The sequence below is a fragment of the Malaya genurostris genome, chromosome 3, assembly GCF_030247185.1.
Source record: "Malaya genurostris strain Urasoe2022 chromosome 3, Malgen_1.1, whole genome shotgun sequence".
Taxonomy (NCBI): Eukaryota; Metazoa; Arthropoda; class Insecta; order Diptera; family Culicidae; genus Malaya; species Malaya genurostris.
In genome coordinates, this window is record NC_080572.1 from 120,103,501 (window position 1) to 120,129,893 (window position 26,393).

The window sequence follows — 26,393 nt, forward strand, 5'->3', positions numbered from 1 at the left end:
TGCACATCACAAGCCATAACGCCCAACACCCACATATGCATACATTACAGCTCACCGATCATCCTGCTAACTGTAAACGTTTTAGAAACATCTCTTGTACGTTTTCCGGTAAACTGCACCTCAAAGATTGTATCTTGAAGTTGTAGCAGTTGCTGTTCAGGAAAGAAATAAAAATCGTTTGTACTGTAGATATTTCAAGCATCGCATCGTTTGAAACATTTTACCTTTCTTTATCGTGTTGCCTTCCCTTAAGTGTTATTACACGGAACCACCCGCGATCCCATTTCAACCAAAATATTAGTTGATTTTCTGAATTCGATTGGTTAAAATTTGGTACAACTAATCGATTGTTGTTTTAACTAAACTGTCATTTTTGTTTTTCGATTAGCAGAAACGATGGTTGAAACAACTAATTTAACTGTTTGAAAAAAAAAAATGCTGTCAATTAGTGAGGACACATACCTTTCAATTTCAACAAATATTTTAGTTGAAATAACTGGTGTTGTTATTGAAACAAAATTCTGTTAGTTGAAAAACAAATCGGTTTTATTTGTTTTAGACATTGCAAATTAGCAAAATAATTAAATTTACCTAAAATGAGTATTGAAAGATGATGCCTTCAAACGGTTGAACGTCGTCGGTTGAACTAAAGTTATGCACTGATAATTTTAGTCAATTTATATGAGCTTGGGTTGCATCAACCGCTGGGAATTGAAATTTTGCGACGGCAATTCAATCGCAGCGTTCATTCAATCGCAGCGCGTTCTGTGTGTTTGAAATCCTTCGCTCCTGTTACTTTTATAAATTGAATTCATGTCAAAAAGCGTTTTATTGCTAATGCATGAACATCATCATCGGTATCAAACAGCTGGAAGTAAAACAGTCTGTTGGAAGTAAATCAATGATCGAATTAGAAGCATAAAATTTTTGCGCATACCTGAAAGATTACGAGATGATCATTCATTAACATTTTCTAATTTGTCACCAAATCTTTTTCATCTTAAACAAGGTTAACTTTATCACAACACCGCTGTTAGATAAACACTTGTTATGGAATCATAAATTTCTCAAATCGAATGGACACAATTTCACCAAACGCTTTAATCATCGATGTTGTTTTCATTGACATTTTGAAGCGACGCGAACAGATTTCAACTAAAAAAGTTTTTGATTTGGCATTGCGATTATTGTTTTGCTTTCAAGAGTCTCCGGCATTTGACAGCATTCAAAACAACATATTTTTCAACTACTTGAATATATACAAATCAAAAACCATATTGGTTGAATCAAAAAGAAATTAGTTAAATCAACTATCGCAAAAATCAAAAACTGCGATATCGCAATTTTATGATCGAAGGGTTCGCCGTGTAGTTTCCCCAAACCTACATATATCGGCGGGAACAATGGTTCGGAATAATTGACAAGCGTTTTATTCTATCTAAGAAAACTTCACTTAAACAATATATACATGTAATAGAAATTTTGGTATTTCTATATAAAAACTTCATAAAAACTATGGTAAAGTAGCTGTAAAATGATTGATTGATATATATCGATTCCGCTTTGCACGGCCCACCTGACTCATCGTCATGTTACCATAGTTCAATTAGCCAAAAGGTAAAGTAAACAAATGATCACATACAAATAGTCGGAAGATAATTGAATAGTAATAGTAATAGTTGTAGCTAAATGCACTGACTTTCTTTGTGGGAAAACCAATTTCGTCTCTTCACAGTGATTTACAGTTCGATAAAGTTCGATAAAGATTTCACTGAAATAACTATCTCGTGCAAATTAGTTTCAGTTTCGTTTCTTTGATTGGATTGGCTGATTATTTCCGAACAATTCTATCAAGTAAAACAGTCGTAACCTGATTTTGAAACTGGGAAACCACTTTCCCATTTTTGCTACGTCCTACACGATACTTTTAAGTCGTCAATCGACCTGTCAATCACTTTCACCCAATGAAATATTGATGCACTTTTCTGTTCAGGTTCATTTAACTTTCGATTGCAGTTACATCGCAAGCAATTTCAGTTCAGCAGTTCACAGAAGGCTAATAATAGTGTCGCCATGACGTTCACTAAACCGACACAGATCAGTGAAAGCGTCGTGTAATAGCTTTTCTCCTGCCAGCTGTCCCGAGTGGCTAGCACTCATAATCACTTCATTCGGGTTAAAGATCAACGATGACACGAAGAAGAACATCAACCGGGAACAGACAGCTTACCTAAAGCGTGCTCTTTCTCATAGTGTCCTGTCCCGTTCAAAGCAAATTGGCTACATACAGGACACATTTGCTAAACCACGTGCATGAGTTCCGTATTGAGTGGATACTTTCCTCCGTTCGGTTGTTTATGAGCCCCAGCGGACCGTCATGGTATTTGCTTCTCGGGAAACTCAGCATTAAAGCTAGGAGAGGAACATGCAAACGCAAGGTTATTTCATTTTGAAAGGTCTCTCGTACCTACCATCGAAGCACATAATTGGATGCTGATAAAAGCTTTTTATTCGGGGCTTCCGAGAATTTTTCCTCGCTGCTGTAGTGCATGATGTGACAGTGCTGGTGCTAAGCTCGATTCACCTGAAAACTACAAGAAATGCAACGATCAAACATACTTAGTTATTGTTGATCATACAAGAAAAGGGTTTTTTTTTTGTAAATGCCAAAGACTTGTTAATTATAAAGACTTATGAAGCTTATTTCGTATGTGAATAACACCTCGTCACACGGGAAACCATTCTCCGGTACAAAATCCGGTACCTACGAACAAGCTGACGATTACCATTACTCAAATATGCAAAATACAAGTGCTCAGAAAAAGTTTCCCTAACTTTGTTGCAATACCCACATGGGGAAAAGTTCACTAGTCCCTTCTTTCATCTAGTGTCGACATAATAAAATTTTTGGGTCAACTCAATCGGGATTCGAATGTAAACAAATTTTCGAAGGGTCACATCGTTCAAATCGGCTTTTGCTTTGAGATGCTTCGTTAGCTTCTTGAGGGAGAAATATGCTTTTTTGTTGTAAATGGGATTATCTATTTCACAAGTATAAGAAAAATATAATTACACAGCTTTTACATTCGACTCAACTGAAAATTTACATGAATTATCATATTTTGATGGGATAATAGGCAATCCGTTTCGAAACAATTATTAAGTTATTTTTACGTTTCGTCTTTGACTCATTAAGTCATCAGTGCAGAGCAGTTCAAATTGAACTGCTTAGTGCTAAACTCGGCAGTTCAATATGAACCGCTAAGCAGACGTAAAGTTTCTGCTACTTACAGAACACTTTTTGTTTTGCAACGGAGTGCATTGTCTTTTCTGACGTGCCGAACGAAAACGTGTTTTCGACTATTTCTGGCTGATGCAGGTTTGGTCATTTAGGGGTTAGCCAAATTTTGTGCTAGGGCACATAACCGTTTTTATTATTTTTACGTTTCGTCTTTGACTCATCAGTGCAGAGAACTGCTTAGTGCTAAACTCGGCTAAACTCAATTTGAACTGCTCTGCACTGCTGAGTCAAAGACGAAACGTAAAAATAATAAAAACGGTTATGTGCTAGGGATGTCCGATACCGATTCGATACTATGAGGTATCGATACTTTCTTTTAAGAATCGGGTATTTTTGGCATCGATATCGCATCAGAGCGATACTGTTAGTATCGATACTTTTGGTCTCGATACTTACAGTATCGTAACAGATTGAAGTCAATTCCTATCACGAGGGAACTTTTTTTGTTTCATGTATAGAGGCTTTAACCTTAAGGTTATTTGCCTCTTCGGGTCAGAAAAACTTTCCAACTGTATGTGTGGGGTTGGGAATCGATCCCAGGTGGGCTGCGTAAAAGGCTTCACGCTATACCCGCCTCCAATGAAACATTTTTATTTCTTCGGCTTCGACGAAGCGCCAAGCTCGCGCATGTGTTAGTATGACGTGGACTAACCGTCGTTGAAATTCGTTCTCGACAATCTCGCTTCGTCCCATAGGTGCGCTGAAAAAGAGTGCGTTTAGTACATCTCTCAGAGGATTCTATCATTTCAAATTTTCACGCTCATTGCACTCTCTTTCAGTGTGCCTAATAGCGATGAAATAATAGCAATAGGAGTGTAGTATTCGTCTATCGACATAAAGGTTATGACATGAAAATTGTTGAGAAATTAAGTAAAATGTTAAATTAACACAAAGTGTCTTTGACGTGGACCAAAAGTCGCGAAAGGCGAAGTGCAATCTATGTGGCTATAAATATGCAATCTGGATGTGATTATCAATTGATATGGAAAAATCTAGACGTTCAGTAAAATAATTTTGTTTTCAATAAATATCGCAGATAAATCACACATTATTACATCGAAATATCGTATTGAGTTTATTACATCACCTTAACTTAATTCTGCATATTATTCTGATATGAAATTATGCATCTTTTCGTGTAATATTACAACCCTTAGAACGACACCAAGATTGTTGTGATATTATATCGTAATCGCTGCACATCAGTAGTTAGTAGTGATATGCAGAAATTTTAATGCAATATCACAAATAAGTTGGTGTCGTTCTAAAGGTTATAATATCACACGAAAAGATGCATAATTTCCTATCAGATTCGTCTAAGTATTCAGTTAATACAATGTAATTTACTTGATACAGAAAATTATTGCATTTGATGTTTAGTACATCTAATTTTTTCTCACCTCGATTGATAATCCCATTGAGATCGTTACAATAGTTTCTTTACTGTGTGGAAACACCTTTCTGTACATCATAAAAAACGCCACAATCGACAATCATATTTTATTTCACAGTTCAAAAAATTCTTGTGATTTTGCATCTTATAAGATGCATATAATTGGAGCGTCATATTCCACACCAATTAAACAGATCGGCTGAAAAGTTCGTATCGTTTCTATGAGAGGGCGCCGCTAGAATTAAATCCATACCATTTTCAGTTAGTACCAACCTTCAAAGAATACGTGTATAAATTTGACAGCTGTCTGATTATTAGTTTGTGAGATATTGCATTTTGAGTGAAGCTACCTTTGTTATTGTGAAAAAATGGAAAAAAGGCATATCGTGTGTTAATGAAACACTACTTTTTGATGAAAAAAAGTGCCGCCGACATAAAAAAAAATCTGCACCGGGCGAAGCAACAATTCGTAAGTGGTTTGCAAAGTTTCGTACTGGTCATATGAGCACCGAAGACGATGAACGCAGTGGACGTCCAAAAGAGGCTGTTACCGATGAAAACGTGAAAAAAATCCACAAAATGATTTTCAATGACCGTAAAGTGAAGTTGATCGAGATAGTTGACACCCTAAAGATATCAAAGGAACGTGTTGGACATATTATTCACGCATATTTGGATACGAGAAAGCTTTGTGCAAAATGGGTGCCGCGTGAGCTCACAATCGATCAAAAACAACAACGAATTGATGATTCTGAGCAGTATTTGGAGCTGTTATATCGAAATAAAACCGATTTTTTTCGTCGATATATAACAATGGACGAAACATGGCTTCATCATTTCACTCCAGAGTCCAATCGACAGTCAGCTGAGTGGACTGCACGCGATGAACCGAACCCAAAGCGTGAAAAGACTCAACAATCGGCCGGTAAGGTTACGGCGTCTGTATTTTGGGATTCGCATGGTATAATTTTCATCGACTACCTTGAAAAGGGAAAAACCATCAACAGTGACTATTATATAGCGTTATTAGAGCGTTTGAAGGACGAAATTTAAAAAAACGGCCTCATTTAAAGAAAAAAAAATTTTTTGTTTCATCAAGACAATGCACCGTGTCACAAGTCGATGAAAACCATGTTGAAATTGAATGAATTGGGCTTCGAATTGCTTCCTCATCCACCGTATTCTCCAGATTTGGCCCCCAGTGACTTTTTCCTGTTCTCAGACCTCAAGAGAATGCTCGCTGGTAAAAAATTTAGAAGCAATGAAGAGGTAATCGCTGTAACTGAGGCCTATTTTGAGGCAAAGGACAAATCGTACTACAAAAATGGTATCTAAAAGTTGAAAGATCGCTATAATCGCTGTATCTCCTCTGATGGCAATTATGTTGAATAATAAAAACGAATTTTGGTAAAAAAAATGTGTGTTTCTATTAAACCATACGAACTTTTCAGCCGATCTGTTATATTCAACATGTAGAATTGTGTGGTTTGAAAATTACATGACTTGAAATCGAATGTAATGTAATGCAATGTATTATAATGTAATAAAAACAAAAAATGATTGGCAATAGCGCAACTTGAACCGAGAAACATTAGACCACAAAGCTTGTCATTTAATCAACTCAGCCACAGAAGCACATATCTGCCTTGTTTCAACTTGATACATTCAAAAGACAGCGGCACTTGGTAGCTGAGTACAAATTACACTCGGAGCCTGTAAAATTCTGTATAAATGGAATATTGCATCATTTGACATGGTTAATAGCTATAAATTGTATCGTTTGTGAAAATTTATCACCTGTAAAATTCATCATTTCTTTCTGTTTTTGAAACGATTGCTGCGCAAGTATCAATTGATACATACAAGTATCGATACTTTTTGGCCTTTTGATACCTTGTATCGATACCCGAAATTTCGGTATCCCGATATCCTAGGTATCGATACTTTGCCTTCCGAGTACCATCCCTATTATGTGCCCTAGCACAAAATTTGGCTAACCCCTAAATGACGAACTATTAAGTATTAGCAGACTTTTATTGCAATGTATTAATACTTATTTCAACGAAAAGCAAGATAATTTAGTATAAAAATATACTGTCAAGTTGTTATTGGTCTGGAAATCCGGCTGCCGAAAATGTATTGATATTGTATTTCCTTATAATAGTTTGTGCTGAATTGATTTTCCTTTCCGTGATTAATTCATTTATTATATAACACAAAAGTAGAAATAACTACGATAAGGTAACGGTATTCTTAAGGTGAAATGTAGCGGAATGCGAAAATCGCGTTTTTGATCAATTATTCAAAAACTAGACCGATTTTCGAAAAACCAAAAACACTTAAGTTTTCGAAATCAAATTTATCATAACTAAGTATTCTTAGAATTTTGAAATTTTGCTTTGCCGAGCCGTAAATGGTTTTTGAAAAGTATAAACGGTAACTGTTCCGTTCCACGGGGATGATTTTAGAACTGAAAAGTAGTGTTTGTAGCAGAATTTCACAAAGAATCTGAAAATGCAACTCAAAATTATAAAATTTTAGCTAAAACAACCGAAATTTGAAAAAGTTTACATAAACTTTTCCGCATTTTTTTATTGCTTGCGCGCTGCTGTTTCGTATTGAGATGGTGTGAGAAATGCACGGTGGGCACGGTGGCATTATATCGTGAGCAAAAATTACATGTAAAATTATGACGCGAATTTATGCAGCATTGGGCTTTGTGTTGAAATAAAAACGAGTTGAATACAATAAAATGGGTATTGTAAGAAATCGTTTATTTTCTAAGTAACTGTCATTTATAATGCTAATAATGTCCAATTCTGTTGAGTTCAATGCATTGATGTTGCTGAAGCAATAAAACTTGGCTGTGTGATATCGTATAACAGGTATTATTTTAGATTGTAGCAATTTTTATAGCAAAACTATAACTTCATCATTGACAAGCTACTGAATGAAATACAAACCAAGTATTATCGTGATATAAACAATGTGATAAACATTGATAAACAACAGGCATATACATGGTTATCAAGTTGGTTAATACATATACATATAACCTCATGTTAGTCATTCATAATTGCTCATGATTTATAGCTCTAGTGTAAGAGTAATCACTAACAATAACGATTGTATTAGCATATATTCAAAGTGTGAAGGATTCAAAATCCATTACGTTCAGTCTTTTTTACAAGCCAATATAACGAGAGGTAAACCCACTGCGCTCAATCATTGAAAAAAGTTCTTGTTTCTATGTGTCCGTTTTTCTTGGTATGCTTTGTGCGACGGTTCGTTCAACGGAAGCGGATAAAATTTTGCGCGCATTTTACGACGCTACATTTCACCTTAAGGGCTGGGACAGTACGTTTAAGGACTATTCACACATTTCAGTTCCGTGACGGTTCAGTGAAAGTGCCTTCAGTGCGCCGTCAGTGTTCTTTTTTTATCGAAACCCTTCCGTTCCATTTCCGTACTGCTTCCGTTCCGGCACAGCCAATGCAATAACATACCGACTTCAGTGAAAATAAAAAATATCGGTGACGACGAATTTGAGTTTGCCGGACGGACGCTACACTGACGGCGAGCTGCACTGAAACGGCACAGTGCCGGATAGGTGTAAATGCGCGCATAGAAAACGAATGAAATAATATTAGTATCCGTGCACGGTGTAGTGCCGGCACTGAACCGGACCGGATATGTGTGAATAGTCCTTTAAGACGTATGCTTTTTTAATTTTTTTTTTTCGTTCCAATTTAATGTTTCTTTGAATCGGTAATGAGTATCTAAAAATTCACATGACGAATTCTTTTAAATGTGAATGTGAATATTCTGTGAAGTTTTCAGAATGATTCTTTGAGTTTTTCGCTGGAGTAGTATTTTTTCGGAAGAGTTGCTGAAAACTGCACCGCTTACAATGGCATACCTCTAATTGTTTATCGAATATCTCAACTTCTAAGGCTTAGATAAGTCTAGATATTTCAGTTTAGATTCGATTAGTACATTAAAGCATAAACGTTGTCACGATAAAAGTAAAGTATTTAGAACTACATACCATGCGTTTCCATCTACAACTTGATTTCAGGTGTTCCTCTGGATCCACTAGAGTTTGTTGGACGCGTCCGGGAAGAGGATAGGAGAGAAGAGAAATAAAATCGTCTCAACAAGGTTCCTAAATACACATACGCAAAATGAGTTTAGGGAGCCACGTAAGCAATTTCAGAAATCGTTAGCAACTAATCAGAATTCATAACCTCCGATTCGAATAAAAACGTTGCACACGTTTTCAGTACAACAAAACATTTTTTTATTTTGATTATAAAGGTTTTAACATCGTGGTAATTCACCTCTCGGGCCAGAAAAATTTACTGGCCCTATGTGCGGGGTTGGGGTTCGAACCCGTGAAAGGCAAATGTCTTACCCATCACGCTATGCCCGTCCTCACACATTTATTTTGCACAAACGCAGAGACCAATTCAACTCAAGGCTGATTTTCAAAAAGGACGTATTTATTCATTCATACATGCAAAGCAAAGCCTTGGTATTACATTCATGTAGTGGAATTTGACCTTCTGTTTCAACAGACTTCGCAGCCGATTCAGAGTGTACAGAACTATTGCATGGCTGGTGCTACGATTCCACTGACACTACGAATCCTTCCTGGCCGGGGCTCGAACATACGACCACTGGTTTGTAAGACCAGTGCCTTATGCATTGAACGGCCAACCCGGGTTCGAAAGGAGTTTTGCAGATGATTTTCTTTTAAATTATAACATTATCACTGTCATATTTGTGGAGTTAGGGTGGTTCTTCTGATTTTCGTTTTAGCTAAAAAATATTGAAAAAAATTGGAATATTTTAGGCATCATGGAAAACCTTTCTGATATTTTTTTTTCAGAATTTTTAAAAATAATTTTCATATACACAGAAAAAAAATTAAATTTACACGACATGCAAGTCATAGTATGATGAAAAAGACGTAATTTGAAATAAAAATTTAATTCAAAACCATGATTGATGTAAAATTAAATTGGATTGAACAGATTTTTCAATGAACAAGACTGTAAATTTCAAAAAATACTTAGAATTGTAAAGTAACTGTGAACGAGTACAATGTCAGACTTTTGAAAAAATAAATCAATCGAAAAACCATGCGTCTCTATCAAATTATCAGCAGATGAAGTAGCGTGGTATTTAGTTCTAAAGTAATACATCACATGTATTTAGAACCTACTACCATGTGTTTCGATCTACCACTTGACTTCAGGTGTTTGTATAGACAACCAACGATGCGAGTTAATATGCTCTTTTTGGGTCTTCGGAATTTGCTGCAGAAATTCGGCATGATTTCTATCTGATTTTATAGTATTCCTTAGGATTAGTCTTTATGAGTAAAGCCTTTTCTTTCTAAAATCGATCTAAAATTCTCGCTGTCCTTCTGAAAGCCGAACTTATTTTCAAGTCTTGCCTGAATGAACGAATCCTCCAGACTATCCTGCAAGATGTTGAAGTTAGAAACTGTCATAATTTTTCCGTCGATTTTCACCAAGCTTCCTACACCACCTCATGAAAAGCTGCACTTGACCATATAATCTTCTTCACTGTACGTCTTAAGTAACTTACGCCGTTTGACTTCAATTGTCTTGTAGAGCAATTGCAGGCAACTTGACTTTCATGCCATATGATACAGAACGTCGACGAACAGTTTATCCTAAAACTGATAGATGAAGAATTTTTATGGATTTCGCTTTGTTTTGGATTCTTGTTGATTTCGCGCGTGATCGTATTATCTGGTGAATACTTTTTCAACAAAAGAACTATTTTATTAATATCCTTTAGAGCTTTTACTAAATATAGCAAAAAACAAGTGATTAAAGTTAATTACAGTGTATTTACTTTAATTTGATTACAATAAATGAAGGAAGTAGTAGTTTATCAGTTCATAAACAAAGTTTATAGATTTATCGAATGATTAGTTCTGATCCACGTTTCCTAGCCGCTCCTTCTTTATGAATTACAACCGTTAGCTGGCATACATATTCACTAGTGCATTTCCTACATTATTGCTAGGTAAATCGAGCCAGGCGTACGGGTGTGTGTAAAGAATATTAGGAATGAAATTTTTTATCATTATTACTAACTTCAATACCCAAGAACTGAACTCAAGCTGTAGATGAAAACGCATGGAATTTAGTTCTGAAGGTGACTGGTGTATGATTTCGGAGCTAAATACCATGCGTCTTCATCGGATGATAATTTGATGGAGACGCGTGGTTTTTCGATTGATTGATTTGTCTGATATTATATACATCCACATTTTTTTTAAATCTTGAAATAATACAGCGGTGCCCGGTAGATCAGTACGGATCTAGTATGGAGAACAAAGTACAAATGGATGTTATCTACACCGATTTAAAGACAGCGTTTGACAATATTGATAATCACATACTGCTGTGTAAATTGTCTAGACTTGGTTTATCATCGAAACTCGTGTGTTGGTTGAACTCATATCTTTCCGATAGACAACTGCGTGTGGAAATCAATAACGTTGTGTCGTCCGCAGTCTCGAATAAATCAGATGTTCCGCAGGGTAGTAACTTAGGACTCTTGTTATTTGAAGTATTTTTCAACAATGTTCCCTTGCTCTTGGGATCTGGTTGTAAATTAATCTACGCAGCTGATGTAATACTGTATCATGCCGTTCGTAGTGTTGAGGATTGCCGACGACTGCAAGATTTGTTAACGAGGTTCGCAAATTGGTGCAAGGAAAATAAATTTACTATCAGTGTAACAAAATGCCAAGTTATCACCTTCCATCGGATTCTATGTCCTTTTATTTTCGACTATAACATTGATGGAACAATTTTGTATAGAGTGACTCAGGTGTGTGACCTTGGTATGCAACTGGATGCCAAACTGACGTTCGATGTCCAACGGTCGCTAGTTATTTCTAACGCTTCTCGTCAACTGGGACTCATCTCTAAAATAGCCAAAGACTTCAAAGATCCGCTTCGCTTGAAGCATTTATATTGCTCACTCATCCTCCCTATCATGGAAAATACTTCAGTAATCTGATGTCCGTATCAAATGATCGTGTTTAGAAACGCTTTGTTCGCATGGCATTACGACATCTGCCTTCGAGAGATCCTGCAAACTTGCTACCATATCCGGGCAGGTGGCAATTATTGGGAATGGATACATTACAGCGCCGAAGAAATATTCAACGAGCATTCCGCTCCATCACGAAATTGGCAGATGAAAATCCACTTCTGGTGTCGCTCACGGGAGCGATTAATAGTTTACAAAATGAAACTAAATCATTATCGAAACCTCCATTGACTCCCATACCGTTCAATAAGCGCTGGTCATTCATCGAGGGTCGCCGCCCAACAAACTTTCGAATGCCAATCTGGATCAAAGCAAATTGGAGATAACGTTATTTGTGTTCCAATTACTGCACAACCAGACAAGTTCTGGCTATATTTGTCACGTATAAGACCAGTCGTCACCGATGATGAAATTGTTGCTTTGGTATGAGCTAATCTTGACTCAGTAGTTGTAAAACTGGTCGCCAAAGGTACCGATGTTAGCAACATGACCTTTGTAATGTTTAAAGTTGGCCTTGATCCTGTCTTATAAGTTATTTTCTTGGAACCTTCAACTTGGCCCCAAGGAATCCACTTCCGTCAGTTCGAGGAGAAATCAACTCTAAAATTTTAGAAACCTTCTGCTGTTCATCCATCTCCAACACCTCAGAGGAATAGCTCAGCAATAATTCAACGCAGCATACTGGGTTGCACGGTGGATGATACTGTGGAAGCCTCTGAAGTTCCGGTTCTGTGGGTAGGTGTAGAATCGAATCTGAATCTAACAGCTATAGGCCTGGGGTGTCCTTTGCTGTATCAAGAACACCTCTCCACATAACTTGGTCCGTAGCTGCTCGTCGCCAGCCACTCAAGGAACGGCGCTTCTGAGATCACCCTCCACTTGATCGATCCACCTTGCTCGCTGCGCTCCTGTTCTTCTTGTACCAGTCGGATTAGATTCAAGAACCATTTTCACTGGGCTGTCTTCCGACATCCTTATGACATGCCCCGCCCATCGTAGACGTCCGATTTTAGCTGTCCGTACGATAGGTGGTTCTCCTAGCAGCTCTTGGAATTCGTGATTCATACGCTGTCTCCACGTTCCGTCTTCCATCTGCACTCCGCCATAGATGGTCCTCAGTACCTTTCTTTCGAAAACACTGAGGGCGCGTTGGTCCTCTGCAAACATAGTCCAGGTCTCGTGGCCATAGAGAACAACCGGTCTAATGAGCGTTTTGTAGATGGTCAATTTCGTGCGGTGGCGTACTTTTCTCGATCGGAGGGTTTTTCTGAGTCCAAAGTACGCACGATTCCCTGCCAAAATACGTCTATGAATTTCTCTGCTGGTGTCATTATCGGCGGTCACCAGTGAGCCCAAATACACGAACTCGTCAACCACCTCGATATCGTCACCGTCTATCAATATTCGTGATGGGAGGCGTAGTGTTTTTCCTCTAGAGCCTCTTCCTCTCATGTATTTTGTTTTCGACACTTTTGTGGCCAGTACGATACGCCTAGCTTCAGCTTTCAGTGTGATGTAAGTTTCCATCATCTTCTCAAGGTTACATGTCACAATATCAATATCGTCAGCGAAGCCAAAAAAAGTTGTACGGACTTTCGGAAGATCGTGCCAATCGTGTCGATCCTCGCTCTTCGAATCACACCTTCCAGGGCAATATTGAACAAGATACAAGAACGTCCATCACCTTGACGTAGCCCTCTCCGAGATTCGAAGGGACTCGAGAGCGTTCCATATACTCGGACGTAGCACATCACTCTATCCATCGTTGCTTTGACCAATCGCGTCAGTTTACCCGGGAAACCATATTCGTGCATTATCTGCCATAGCTGTTCTCGATCGATTGTGTCGTATGCCGCTTTGAAGTCAATGAATAGGTGATGCGTGGGTACGTTGTATTCACGACACTTCTGGAGTACTTGTCTTATTGCGAATATGTGATCCGTAGTGGCGCGGGCTCCAGTAAATCCCGCTTGGTACGGCCCTACGAGTTCCTTAGCTATTGGTGATAGACGACGACAAAGGATTTGAGAGAGTACCTTGTAGGCGGCGTTCAGAAATGTGATTGCGCGGTAATTACAACAATCTAGCTTATCGCCCTTTTTGTAGACGGGACATACCACTCCATCCATCCATTCCTGCGGTAGAATCTCCTCCTCCCAAATCTTAGAAATTATCCAGTGCAGCGCTCTAGCCAGTGCCTCTCCTCCATGTTTGAGCAGCTCGCCTGGCAACTGGTCATTGCCCACGGCTTTCTTGTTCCTCAGCTTGCCGATCTCCTCACTTATCTCCGACAGATCAGTGGCTGGGAATCTGTCGTCGGCTGAGCGTGCAGCCAGATTGATTCCTGTGTCGTTCTCTGTGTCCTGTACTTCGCCATTCAGATGCTCGTCATAGTACTGCATAGTAGTTATAGTAGTCATAGTAGGTGTAAAAAGGGGACTTCCAAACTACACCTCTTGGCAAGTATCCGTCAGTTTCCAAATTTCTAGCGCTGATTCGTTTTATCCCGTGTTGCAGAATGGTGAACAAGATCGGAAACACCGAAAGTAGTGAAGAAAAACTCCAAAACTAAAACTGACTTCGATTCCTCAACGATGCTTGAACCGGTTTCCGGTTCCGCAGTGATAGCACGATGAGTGTCATGACCCGATCAACAAGGGATAACAAAATTGTATCTGGGGTTGTTTCGTTTTTTGATGTGGAACACATCTTTATTTTCTATATAGTGGTGCAAATCAGAAACTCAAGAAAAACTACACGTAGAAATGTGGTCAGGTTTTAAACACTTACAGCTCAGTCTATTTTGTATCAATTATTAATATTATTTTATCATTTGATAGGAAATATTTCTACGTTTCGATTTGAATGTATCAAGCCACGTATTTTCAATTACATATGATTGAAATTTTGATTAGTAGCGAGCAGTGTCCTATTTGGCTGCTAAAAATCTCCAGCATACCTGATTTCCCTGCCATAGACGACGGTTTTGAAGGAGTAAGCGATGTATTAAAGAGAGAGCATCGCTCTGATTGGTCAATCGATGCAAAAGCGAAGCTGTTTGAAGCACGCGAATCTATGAATAGAAGCGAAATTGAAGCTAACGTTTCAGTCCTACTCGTAGCATGCTAGAGGTAGGTTGTTGCTAGAGTGCAAGATAAAAACGTGTCATAAAACGATTTGAAGCTTCAAGGGCTGAGGCCAGTTGTTAGCGTGAAACCGTGTTGCTCGCTGTGCGTATTACATTTCTCTCCATGCTCTCTCGTAAATGTGTAAAATAACTCTTGATGTGGCCGGGTGGCCAAGAAAGTTTTAACATGAAATCCAATAAAGCTACCGCTTGTTTGGCAGCCTTGCTGAGCCGATTTTATTTCTCTCTCATGTTTCTTTACGTTACCAGGATACAAGAGCAGAAAAAAATGGTGCCGCCATAGAAATGGACTTACCATTACAAAAATAATATTCACTTAATTTTTATCGCGACAACATATATGTTTTTATGCACTAATCGCATCTAAACAAAATTATCTAGATATTGTCAGACATTAGATGAACTCAATTGATAATGAGAAATAGTTTATCGCTTCAACCGAAATCGCAGAATGGTAGAGAAACTTAATACTAAAAAAACTGCTTGCATAAAAAACTTGAACACAAGCTTGGCGAAGAGAAGCTTAATTATCGAAATCGCGAGTATATATATATATATATATATATATATATATATATATATATATATATATATATATATATATATATATATATATATATATATATATATATATATATATATATATATATATATATATAATAATTTTGCATACATTTGGGATAATGGTGCAATTTCGTCGGTTATAAAACAAATTCAAATCAACACAAATCTCGATGAACATTAGAAAAGGTCCCAAGTGCAAGTGACAGTTTCTCTTGGTTTACTTTCTCTTTCAATTATTACGGCAAATTCCGGTAATTTCCAATAAATTCTACAGTGCATATCGAAAGTTGATGGTTTTTGCTATAATCCTATGTGAAGTGTTAGATGGGAAGATTGCTAATTGGACCGTAATACTCGAAAGAGAAAGTAAACAAAGAGAAACTGTCATTTGCACTTAAAACCTTTTCTCGTGTTGGTGTTGGTTCGGATTGATTGAACTTTTTTTATTGTAGATCATTAGAAATTTTGGTTGCCTTGTTCCACATCAATGGCTCGAACAACCCCATGGGGCTGATCCTTGTAGTTTTTCTATCTAAATTAGTCATAATCTTGTTTGGTCATATTTGTTACTGGCAAACGAACCAACTTCGGTTATTCCGGTCATCTGATTCGGAGTTTCGGAAATATTGGTTATTCAAAAACTGCGAAAAAGATCTCACTCACTTTTCTTCAAGATGGCCAAATCGATTTCCACAAACTTATAGGTTCAAAAGAAAAGACCTACAGTTTCCTACGGAATTCCTAAATTTGTTGTGGACACTACTACCGCTTCCGGAGCTACAGGCTAAACAGGATTTGTAGATTTTGTTAGATTAAGTCAAAACAAACTTTCCTATTAAAATTCAATGAACAGTTGTTTTTGCGAATTCCACAGTAATATTTATGATGTTGTGAGTAATATGAGAAAGACATCATAACACCACTAGGTGGATTAAAACATGTTTTTTTTTTCAATTCTCACAAATATCACAAATATTTCCAATTTAGCTATCCCAAATGTATTTTCCCGTGTTGCCCAGAATAAAAGATTTCAATTCAAATGAGAAAATCGAACGTTACTCAATAACAAATGGTTTTCCATAGATAACTTAATGTTGAGCTCGAGATTATAAGGTCTCGCAACACCCAACGAAATATTAAACCAGGATTATCCCTGGAAAAACATTTATTCACCCGTCATTTAAGCCCACAACACGGTAAAATTTAATTGTTTTGACTCTTGTAATCATTGTTTTCTCAGTAGTCCCAATACACCAGAGAATGAAGCTTTTTTGTGGTAAAACAATCAATACCCACAAAAAAATAAATTGGTAATGAATGAGTTTGAAACGAGAAAAAAAAATCGATTCCACTTTCCCCTTTCCAAACTAGCCACATCCTGATTGCCAAAGGGATTAATCATTTACGCCAATTTTTTTTTTCGTTCTTTCTGTTCACCTCTCTTTCAGATCAGCGGAACAATCGAATCTCCCGAATACTTCTGACGGTGACAGCGGAAGTGTGCTATTTTGTTGGAAACATAAACTGACGGAAATGTCGCTCCAAAGCGAAAACGACCCGACAAGCAACTCAGGTTACGGTAGCTCCGATGAGACCGCTTCCCTGCTAGTAATGTCCACAAACAACAGCAGCAGCACAACGACAACGACGGGATCAAGTATCATATCAACCATTAGCAAGTCTAGAATGGCATCACACAGCTCGTTCAATGGACCAACAAACCAGCAGTCGACGACTAGCACCGGCAGTGGCAGTGGTGCGAACGCATTGGCACTGGTGACATCCGGTGTTGTCAACAATAGTAGTTCCGCTAGTAGCAATAGTACCAACAAGCCAATCCTAATTCGACAAGACAGAACGTCAACATATCTAGCCAGTCCTCAATTGTCATCGACCGGTCTGGGTGGATCGGAAGAGAGTCATGGGGACGATGACCAACATAACGCACGCTCCGTGCCTGACATAGAAATGCACTGTCGGCTTGAAGCACCTGCAATTGCCGTTTCCAATTCATGCCACAGCGACGGTGGCCGAGGGACAGCAACAGGTGGTAGTGGATATCAATTAGTGCCATACAACAGATGTCGCGCTTGTCGGAACTGTGATAGACGTGCCTCCACTACACCGGTGTCTTCGCTACAGCTTACACGTTCGATTTCGAAAGAAAGCGTTCGAAGTGCACTGCAAAGTCGACTGGCGGTTCAGCACTCAACTATACCGCCCGTGTTGATTACCTCGTCACCAACATCCGGGTCCAGAATCATCCGCCAAAGCTCCCAGCCCGAAGCCAGTTCGCATATCTGCTGTGGCGGTCAGTGTGCGCATGTCTGTGCTCACCCTAGCTCCTCGTTGCGGCAGTTACGCGAACCCGGTGACGGCATCGCTGGTATCGCGGCGGATTCTCTGCGAATCAACGGCGGCATGCGGCAATTCAAACAGGTATGTCGAAAGCTTTCCAGTGTGCTGCATGTGCCGTGTGCGCCATGAATGCTACATATTTTGCTATCTTGAATTGTTTTGTCAACTGAGATTGTCCATGCGATGCAAATACATGCTAAACTTTTTTCTAGTCGACAGGATAGAACCGAACAATATGTTCGGTTTCTAAACCTTTCAATATTTGTTGACCAGAAACGATTATGATGTACTCGCACCATGTCGAATATTTTTATTTATTTATTGACTAGTGATTACCTTCTTAAGATTATCGGTTTGACAATGCATTTCTGGTTTATTGGTAAAACCTGAAGTAAAAAAAAAGAAACTATTTAGTCGATATTTTACGTGAGTTAGTTTGAAAAGGGCTTAGTCTTCGGTCAAACAGATTTATTTTTCAGGTTTATTACATCATTAGCACTTAGTAATTTTGCTAAGGACTATAGGTAAACGCTTATTCTGATTCCGATTTACATTTTTTACAACCGTACTATAAGTTTTTAAGTGGACTGAAAATTATTCGATTTTTCGCAGAAATTTTTACTTAAGCAGACAAAACCACTATCATTATGAATATTGGTTCAAAGATGAATTTTCGGATATTGTTTGAACTACTAACCATTGCTGCTACTTTCCATGTTGAAATATCTCATTGTATTCAGTGCAAGAAAAAAGCTAAACTGTGAAATTATACAAATTAAAGTAGTTTATGATAAGTCGCTTCTTCATCATTTAAACGTACAACGTCTGGCTACTTTGTATTCATATTGATGGCTTAAACATAGCTGAACAATAGCAATGTCTATCTTGTATGTAGGAGCAACTATTTGATAAAAACCTGTCTTAATCCACCTAGTGGTGTAATGATGCCTTTCTCATATTACTTATATTTCCAAAAATTTCACTGAAAAATTTTGACGAGAAATTTTATTTTCTTGCATAAAATAAGAAACTTTCTTTGTGTATAAACTAACATAACCTTTTCAATTTGTAAACAGTTATGTCAAGTTAATAAGAATTTTACTTTATTTTGCATCGTCGCATTAAATGATTGAACACACTTCGCCCTATAGATCTAGAACCGGAAGTTGGACCCGGATGAAATTAAACAGCAACCTATGAGACTATAGGAACTTTTACTTGAGCCTAAGTTTGTGGAAATCGATCAAATCATCTCTGAAAAATTAATGGAATCTCGTTCTAGAGTTTTTGACCACTGTTTCCATTACTTGGAACCAGTATAGCCGAAGTCGGTTTGTTTAGTAAGTAACTAATATAGCCTACAAATTGAATCAGTTTTGAGCCAAATCTAAAAGACTCTTTTTTGCATCGCCATTGCCCTATAATTTCGGAACCGGAAGTCGGATCAGAATGAAATTGCACAGCATATTTAAAGACAATGAGAGCTTTAATTTGAATCATGATTCGTGAAAATCGACACGGAAAGACCGAAATCAGCATTTTGGCGAAAAAATTAGTTGATTTTCTGATTTTAGTTAGTTATTTTTTGAGACAACTAAAAAAAATTTTCTTTTGCTAATTTAGATTTTTTAATTCTCATTCCCTTAATAATAATAATAAAATATTTGTTAAAATTGCATTTTTTTAGTTGAATTCACCAATTGAACGTACTGTCATTTCTTAGCTAAGGCACAATTCATTTCCATTCAACTAAATTTTTAGTTGAACTAGTGAAATAAAACGTTGTTTTTAACCAACATAAATGGTTGAATTGGCTTCTGCAATTTGCAGTTATGACTACTAGCCACTAGATGACACACTACTGCCGAAAAGAATTTTTCAGTCGCGGTTGTTTTTTCTACATTGGCAGGTATAAATACGATGTGGTATTGGAGAAAAAGACATAAACTTCTTTTTAAAAAAGTTTCTTCTAAATCGCTGTATTCTTCATTCGACTTCGCGAAATCGACTCACTCACTGAAAACTCTGAGCACTCGGAGAACAAAAACCGAATACAAGTAGTGCACCGTACGGTGCAGCCCGGAAGGTTGGAAAAACATCATTTGACATATACAATTAGAGTGCAATATTCGAAACCTTACTTCACTGTTCCGCTTAAAAACATTATTACGCACAATCGCTTCAAATGCGCATATATTCTAAATAAATACACTTTCCACTAAGAGTTTACGTCATTTTTACAAATCGAATCAGAAATTTATATATGGATATATCGTAACACATGCGAAAAACATCAAAACAATTTGCAAGCAGTTTCAACAAGACTGTCCTTTTTAGCTTTTCAATGGATTGTTTTGCTTTGACACTTCTCATGAGTTTTTGGATAATAAACTTATTAATAAAACAATTTCATTTTTGTTTTCTTTGTGCTGTCCTTCAGTAATGATGGTGATAGATGAATAGAAACAAATTTTCTGATTTTAATAACAAAATTAGTTGTCAATGAGAATTTCGTGTTGGATTGAAATATTGCTGGTTTGTGTCCAGGATATTCGCCAACTAAACACATTCTCTAAAAATAAGAGTTTTATTCAGCAAAGTAAATTCTCAATTTTAATTAATTTCATAGTTATTTTGGAAATTTTGTTGTTAAAATTAACTAATTCAAAAACAGTAATACGAATTATGCTCAGAGCTAATTTCGGTCGTTCCGTAGACTTAATCGTTGCTGATAAATCGAATTGAGTTCCGTTTTTTGGAGATTTTCGCCACTATTATCGGTGCTTTCGGAAGAGGAAACCGGGGACTAGTAGTTTTATATATTCACTAACTAACAAGATCTCCCAACTAGATGAATTTAGCAGTAAGTTTTATATAAATGTGCATCTCGTTTCGCAATCACCTATGAAAAAATACTCATGAAATTAAAAATTCTCACTAATCGCACTGTAATACCGGAACCGGAAGTTGGATCTGGATCATTTTTTCGATAACTTTTTAAAGAATTTCAGTACCTTTTATTTGCATTTTTTAATAAATTTGCACATGCTTCCTTGATATTCCGGAACCGGAAGTCGGATCCAAATGAAATTCAAGAAGATTTTATGAGGCCAGAAGACCTTTCATTCGAATCTAAAATTGTGAAAATCGGTCACGTCATCCGGAACAGGAAGTCGGATTGAAATGGAACTCAGGAACTTTGTGTGGGCCTTAAGGCCTTTCATTTGAATCCAAATTCGTGCAAAATCGGTTCAGCCATCTCTGGGAAAATACACACACATACACAAATATTTTGTGATCTCGACGAACTGTTATATACTCCAATGGTATATAACACTCGGCCCTCCGGGCCTCGGTTGTAAAGTCGATTTTCACAGTGATTGCATAACCTTTCTATATGAGAAAGGCAAAACCTGTTTTAATCCACCTAGTGGTGTAATGATCAATCATACTATCATATAGAATACCGTGGTATTCTTGAAAATAATTTTCTTCGATTCTTGAGAAAATAACCGAAATCGGTTTGTTTGATCGTTTACTGACAAAAACTATCAATTGGAGAAGATTTGGGGTCGGTTTAGAAAAATGTTTTCGTTTTTTTCCCCTTTTCAGTGATGGTATAAAATTTTTAACACACTTTACCTTTTTTAACACACAGATAAAATCTGAAGTGCCTCCTCAGTATGGCAAACCATTTTTTGTAAGGATAGATAGACCAATTTGCCTCAAGAACAATCCAGAACCGAATGTGTTTTAGTATGCGCTTTTGCTCAAGTCGTTGTAATTCGGAAACGATTAATGGTCCAAAAATGGTGACTAAGTAAAAGTTGTAGGATATCGAAATTAAATATTCAATAAAAAAGGTTGAATTTAAAAAACTGAGTTTTGTAAAGAAATATAAATTAATCAAACATTTATAATTAATATCATTAGGTGAAAAGTCGTATTTTTGACTTTAAACAAGCATCAAAAATAAAAAAAAATAAAAACATAAAAACAAAAACGTTGGGATCTAGAAAAAAAACATCTACTACAACTATTCCGTTTTGTTTTGTTCGTTTCTGTTTAGTCTCCGCTGAGATACAGTGAACACCGCAAATCATGATTTACAAAATGCTCCTTCGTCTTATTTCTCAATATTTCTCCACAAAAAAATGTTGTTTGTCTTTTCATTATGCAAAACATTTGAATTTAGTTTTGGGACCATAGCTCTATAAAAAACTCGCAAAAATTCGATACAGGCTTGGCGATGACGCGTTTCATACCCAAACCAATAACCGAAATGTGCTGAGTCGATCCATAAGAGATGCCAAGATCCTCTGATATATATCTGTAATGTCAACACAGCGATTTTCAAGCATGAATTCCTTTACTTTTTCGATGTTATCGTCGTTAACCGAGATGGACGAGCGAGCAGCATGAGACAAATTTTCTACGATCTCACAACCCTCACTGAATGCTTTATGCCAGCCAAATACTTACGTTCTCGATAGACTAGACTTCCCAAAACACTTCTACAACATTTTTAATGTTTCTGTAGCCGAAATTCCATTTGATACACCAAATTTAAAGAAAACTGGTTGTTCAATTTTTTCTTCCTCAAATAAAAAGGTTATGCAATCATTCGAATAATCGACCAGTGTCATATGACATTCCACTCAGTTCATCCATGAAAAATTTTCTAAACTGGACTTAAAAGTACGCAAATCGGTAGCCATTATCAGTTGGCAGCTAAACAAACCGATCTCGGCAATCCTGGTTTCCGACTTCCGGTTCCGGAAGCACCGGAAATAGTGGTCATATATTCCAAAATGGATATCACTCACTTTTCTCAGGTATAGTTTGACCGATTTTCAAAAACATTTTTATCGGTTCAAATGAAAGGTCTCGTGGTCCCATACGAAACTCTTGAAGTTGTACGTCAAATCTTGATGGCCATACGAACCGACATCAATTATAGCAGTTCTCGGGTTCCGGTGCCGGAAGTACCTACAATAGTGGAACTCACTTCTTTTTCTCGTGTTTCGTTTTGAGGATTATACAGAGGGGTCTCATATAACACGGTTCACCGGGGGCGTGAAAAGCGAATCCGCGATAAACGGGACCCAGAGCATATGGGATTTCGACTGATTGGGGCTATGAATAATTATCTCGTTTCGGTTGACAGACAGAGCTATGCAATCTTCGGCAAACTTGTTGTAGATACTTAGACCAACAATTTTGTGTAGTTTGACAGATAATTACATGTGAACTGCTCCGCCAGCGACGTTTTCAAAAGAGCGTGAAATAATTCATAAGTTTCCAATAGAAAAAACAGTTTGAACATGAAATATCGCTAATATTTTAGCATCTGGAATCTTCGAGACACTCAAAGTTTATTATCAAGTTAAAAGTATATTTTGGAATCACTCCATCAGGTGGAATTTGTGTGCTTGCTATGGTACAAATTTCAAAATCAAAATTACGCTCCTGTACGAAAACTAAAAGATTTAGAGCGATTTTGTCTTCTACAAAAATGTAGCGGTCTACATTATGAAAATCATATTAGTTAGAAATTCATCCACCCAGTAGCGTTAGTGGGATCACAATTTTACCAATGAAAATTGATTCTATTGTATCTTTACAATTTGTTGATTTGTGTTTTCGTGAAGAATGTTCCAGAGTTCAAAACAGATCAAATAGTGTAAACAATATCTGAAATTTCTCCGATTGGTGGCGCTAGTGTGCAATTATTCATGGTTGAAAATTAATGTAAAATACCTATTAAATAAATGACTAAACAGTTCGTATTGTATCTACAAGGTGGTCTTCTGTAACTGAAAATTAATATTGTTTACTAGAGCGATGTTATCAATCAGTTTTTCAAAAAGTTGGTGAAGGATTGACAAATTGAAAACTTTTTTACTACTGCTTACGATTACCCTTGTGCTTTATTAACGGTAACATAAAAGCTAACTTTGAACTGTTTTTCTGCACCTGCTTCTGTACTTATTGCTGTACTTTCTGAACCTGTTCCCGTACTTTCTGCTCTTGTTTCTGAATTTTATGTACCTGTTTCAGCACTCTGCATTTCCCTGTGCTTTCTCTACATGTTCCTGTCATCTCTGCACTTGTTCCAGTATTTTCAGTATTTGTTTCTCTCATGCCTGTACTTGTTCCTGTATTTTCTGTTTTTATGCACTTTCTGTACCTGTTTCTGTGCCTTCAACACTTATTCCTGTGCGTTCTGCACATGTTACCCTGATTTCAGCACCTACAGTTGTCCAGGCGAACTTCGTACCGCTAGAAAATATCTTTGGATGGAAATTATTTTGAGCACTAACAAATTCAGAATAATCAAACGACCTATGTGAAAGTCGGTTTTAAAAGCGTGTGATCATGATAATTCGCGATCAATGAAATGAAATGATAAAATGAAACAATTGTTTTTAATTCGATCTCAGCAATTTTTCAGTTTGTGAGAAAGACAATGAATCGTTTCAAAGAGGTGAAAAATGTCAATGTGATGATTCCCGAGCCCCGTTCTATCGATGATATCCGTAAAAGCGGCAGAAATATTGGATAAGGTATATTATACGGAACTATTCATAGCTACATAAACGCAAATAATTTGAAATTTCGAAGTACTCTGCAAAAACCAATATTCAGAGAAAAATATGCTCGAACGGGTTGATATAATTTGGATCGTGTTTGGGTCAATTGAAGACGCTACGCAATAAATGTTTGTCTGAAAGTACTCGATCCAATGAAGCGATATTTAAAATGAGTTTTGCATACTCGTAACACCGATTATGATCTTATGTCTTTTGTACAAATAGTCAATTCAATAGTAGAGTCGCCATCTTATTTTGCCGATTCCTCGATTTTCATTGTATTAGCGAGTTGTTGCATGTTTTGACTCTAATGCTATTTTTCATTGAGAACACTCGTAGAGTGTTTTGCTCGATTCGTGCACTTTTCGTGCTTTCGGGCAATCAAAACAGGTGCACTGTGTTTCATTGATTTGCACCGCACGAATAAAAATGCACTTTTGGGGCAATTCGCGGGCAACTATTTTGCACCAGTTTCCTTTTCCGAGCAGCAAGCGTACAAGCCAAACTTTCAAAACCGTTTCATTGATCGGCTGTCAGGGCAAACACTGGCACCGAGAGAGTGGAAGACAGAAAAGACAGACAGACAGGATGCCGTTACCCTACCTAATTATATTCGCATTTCGATCCAAATTTATTTCATTTATCAATTGAGTGTACTTTTTACCATTCTCATATAGAAAGGCTATGCAATCACTGTGAAAATCGACTTTTTAACCGAGGCCCGGAGGGCCGAATGAGCTCGACGAACTGAGCAAATGTGTGTGTGTGTGTGTATGTAACAAAAATATGCACTCACTTTTCTCAGAGATGGCTAAAACGATTTTCACAAACAAAGATTCAAATGAAAGATCTCATAGTCCCATAGTCTGCTATTGAATTTCATTCCGATCCGACTTCCGGCTCCGGAGATATAGGATCATATGTACCAAAACAGTTAAAAAATAAGCACTCAATCACTTTTTTCAGAGATGGCTGAGCCGATTTTCACAAACTAAGATTCAAATAAAAAGTATTATGGTCCCATAGCTTGCTATTGATTTTCATTTGAATGTGACTTCCGGCGCCGGAATTATATGTTAATATGCGAAAATTTGAGAAAAAGTTTACACTCAATTATCTCTGGAACAACTCAACCGATTTTTGCAAACTAAGATTCAAATGAAAGGTATTCTAATATCCTAAAAAATTGTGGAATGTTTTATCAGGATCCGACTTCCGGTTTCGGAACTAAAGCGTGATAAGTGGAAAATTACCGAATTTATTAGTATTTTCCAACAATATGGAGCGAAAAACAGCAGCGCCATTTTCAAGAATTGCGCGAATCAGTTCACAATATATAGCTCCTAAATTATCACACATTTTAGATATGTCGTAATCTACGTTGTATTAAGCACTCTAAATACTCCAGTGGCTTACTAGCGCCTTTTAGTAAAACAGTTTTCAATTTGTCAATCCTTCACTAACTTTTATTTTGTTTTTGATTATAGAGGTTTTAACCATAATGTCATACGCCTCTTCGAGCCAGAAATACTTTCTGACTCTATGTACGGGGTTGGGAATCGAACCCAAGTGGGCTGCGTGAAAGGCATCGACTAACCCATCACGCTATACCTGTCCCCTAGCTTCACTAACTTCTTGATAAACTGATTGATAACATAACTCTCGTAAACAATTCTGATTTTCAGTTTCTGAATACTGCCTTGTAGATACAATACGAGCTGTTTAGTAAATCATTTGATAGGTATTGAAACCATAAAATAACTTCTCCAAGAAACCATCGGAATGAGTCAACATTAATTTCCAACCTTGAATTGTACACTAGCGCCACCAATTGGATAATTTTCAAATATTGTTTACACTATTTGATCTGTTTTGAGCTCCGGAACATTTTCGAAAACACCAACATTCTGTATCATCAGGGTTTAGAAATATCAC

At 37.2% G+C, this 26,393-nt stretch overlaps 1 protein-coding gene across 9 annotated transcripts in view; it reads left to right on the forward strand.

Moving 5' to 3' along the window:
- Positions 1-26,393, forward strand: part of LOC131434942 (small conductance calcium-activated potassium channel protein) — an 880,455-nt gene that overhangs the window by 268,740 nt on the left and 585,322 nt on the right. For 8 of the 9 annotated variants that reach the window (XM_058602251.1, XM_058602255.1, XM_058602250.1 and 5 more), the window contains exon 2: positions 16,956-17,946. In XM_058602251.1, the coding sequence (XP_058458234.1) occupies positions 17,041-17,946 (906 nt within the window). In that variant the 5' untranslated portion in view covers positions 16,956-17,040. Of the gene's footprint in view, positions 1-8,794; positions 8,897-16,955; positions 17,947-26,393 lie in introns of those variants that run through there. The other variant, XM_058602253.1, reaches the window with a different exon arrangement.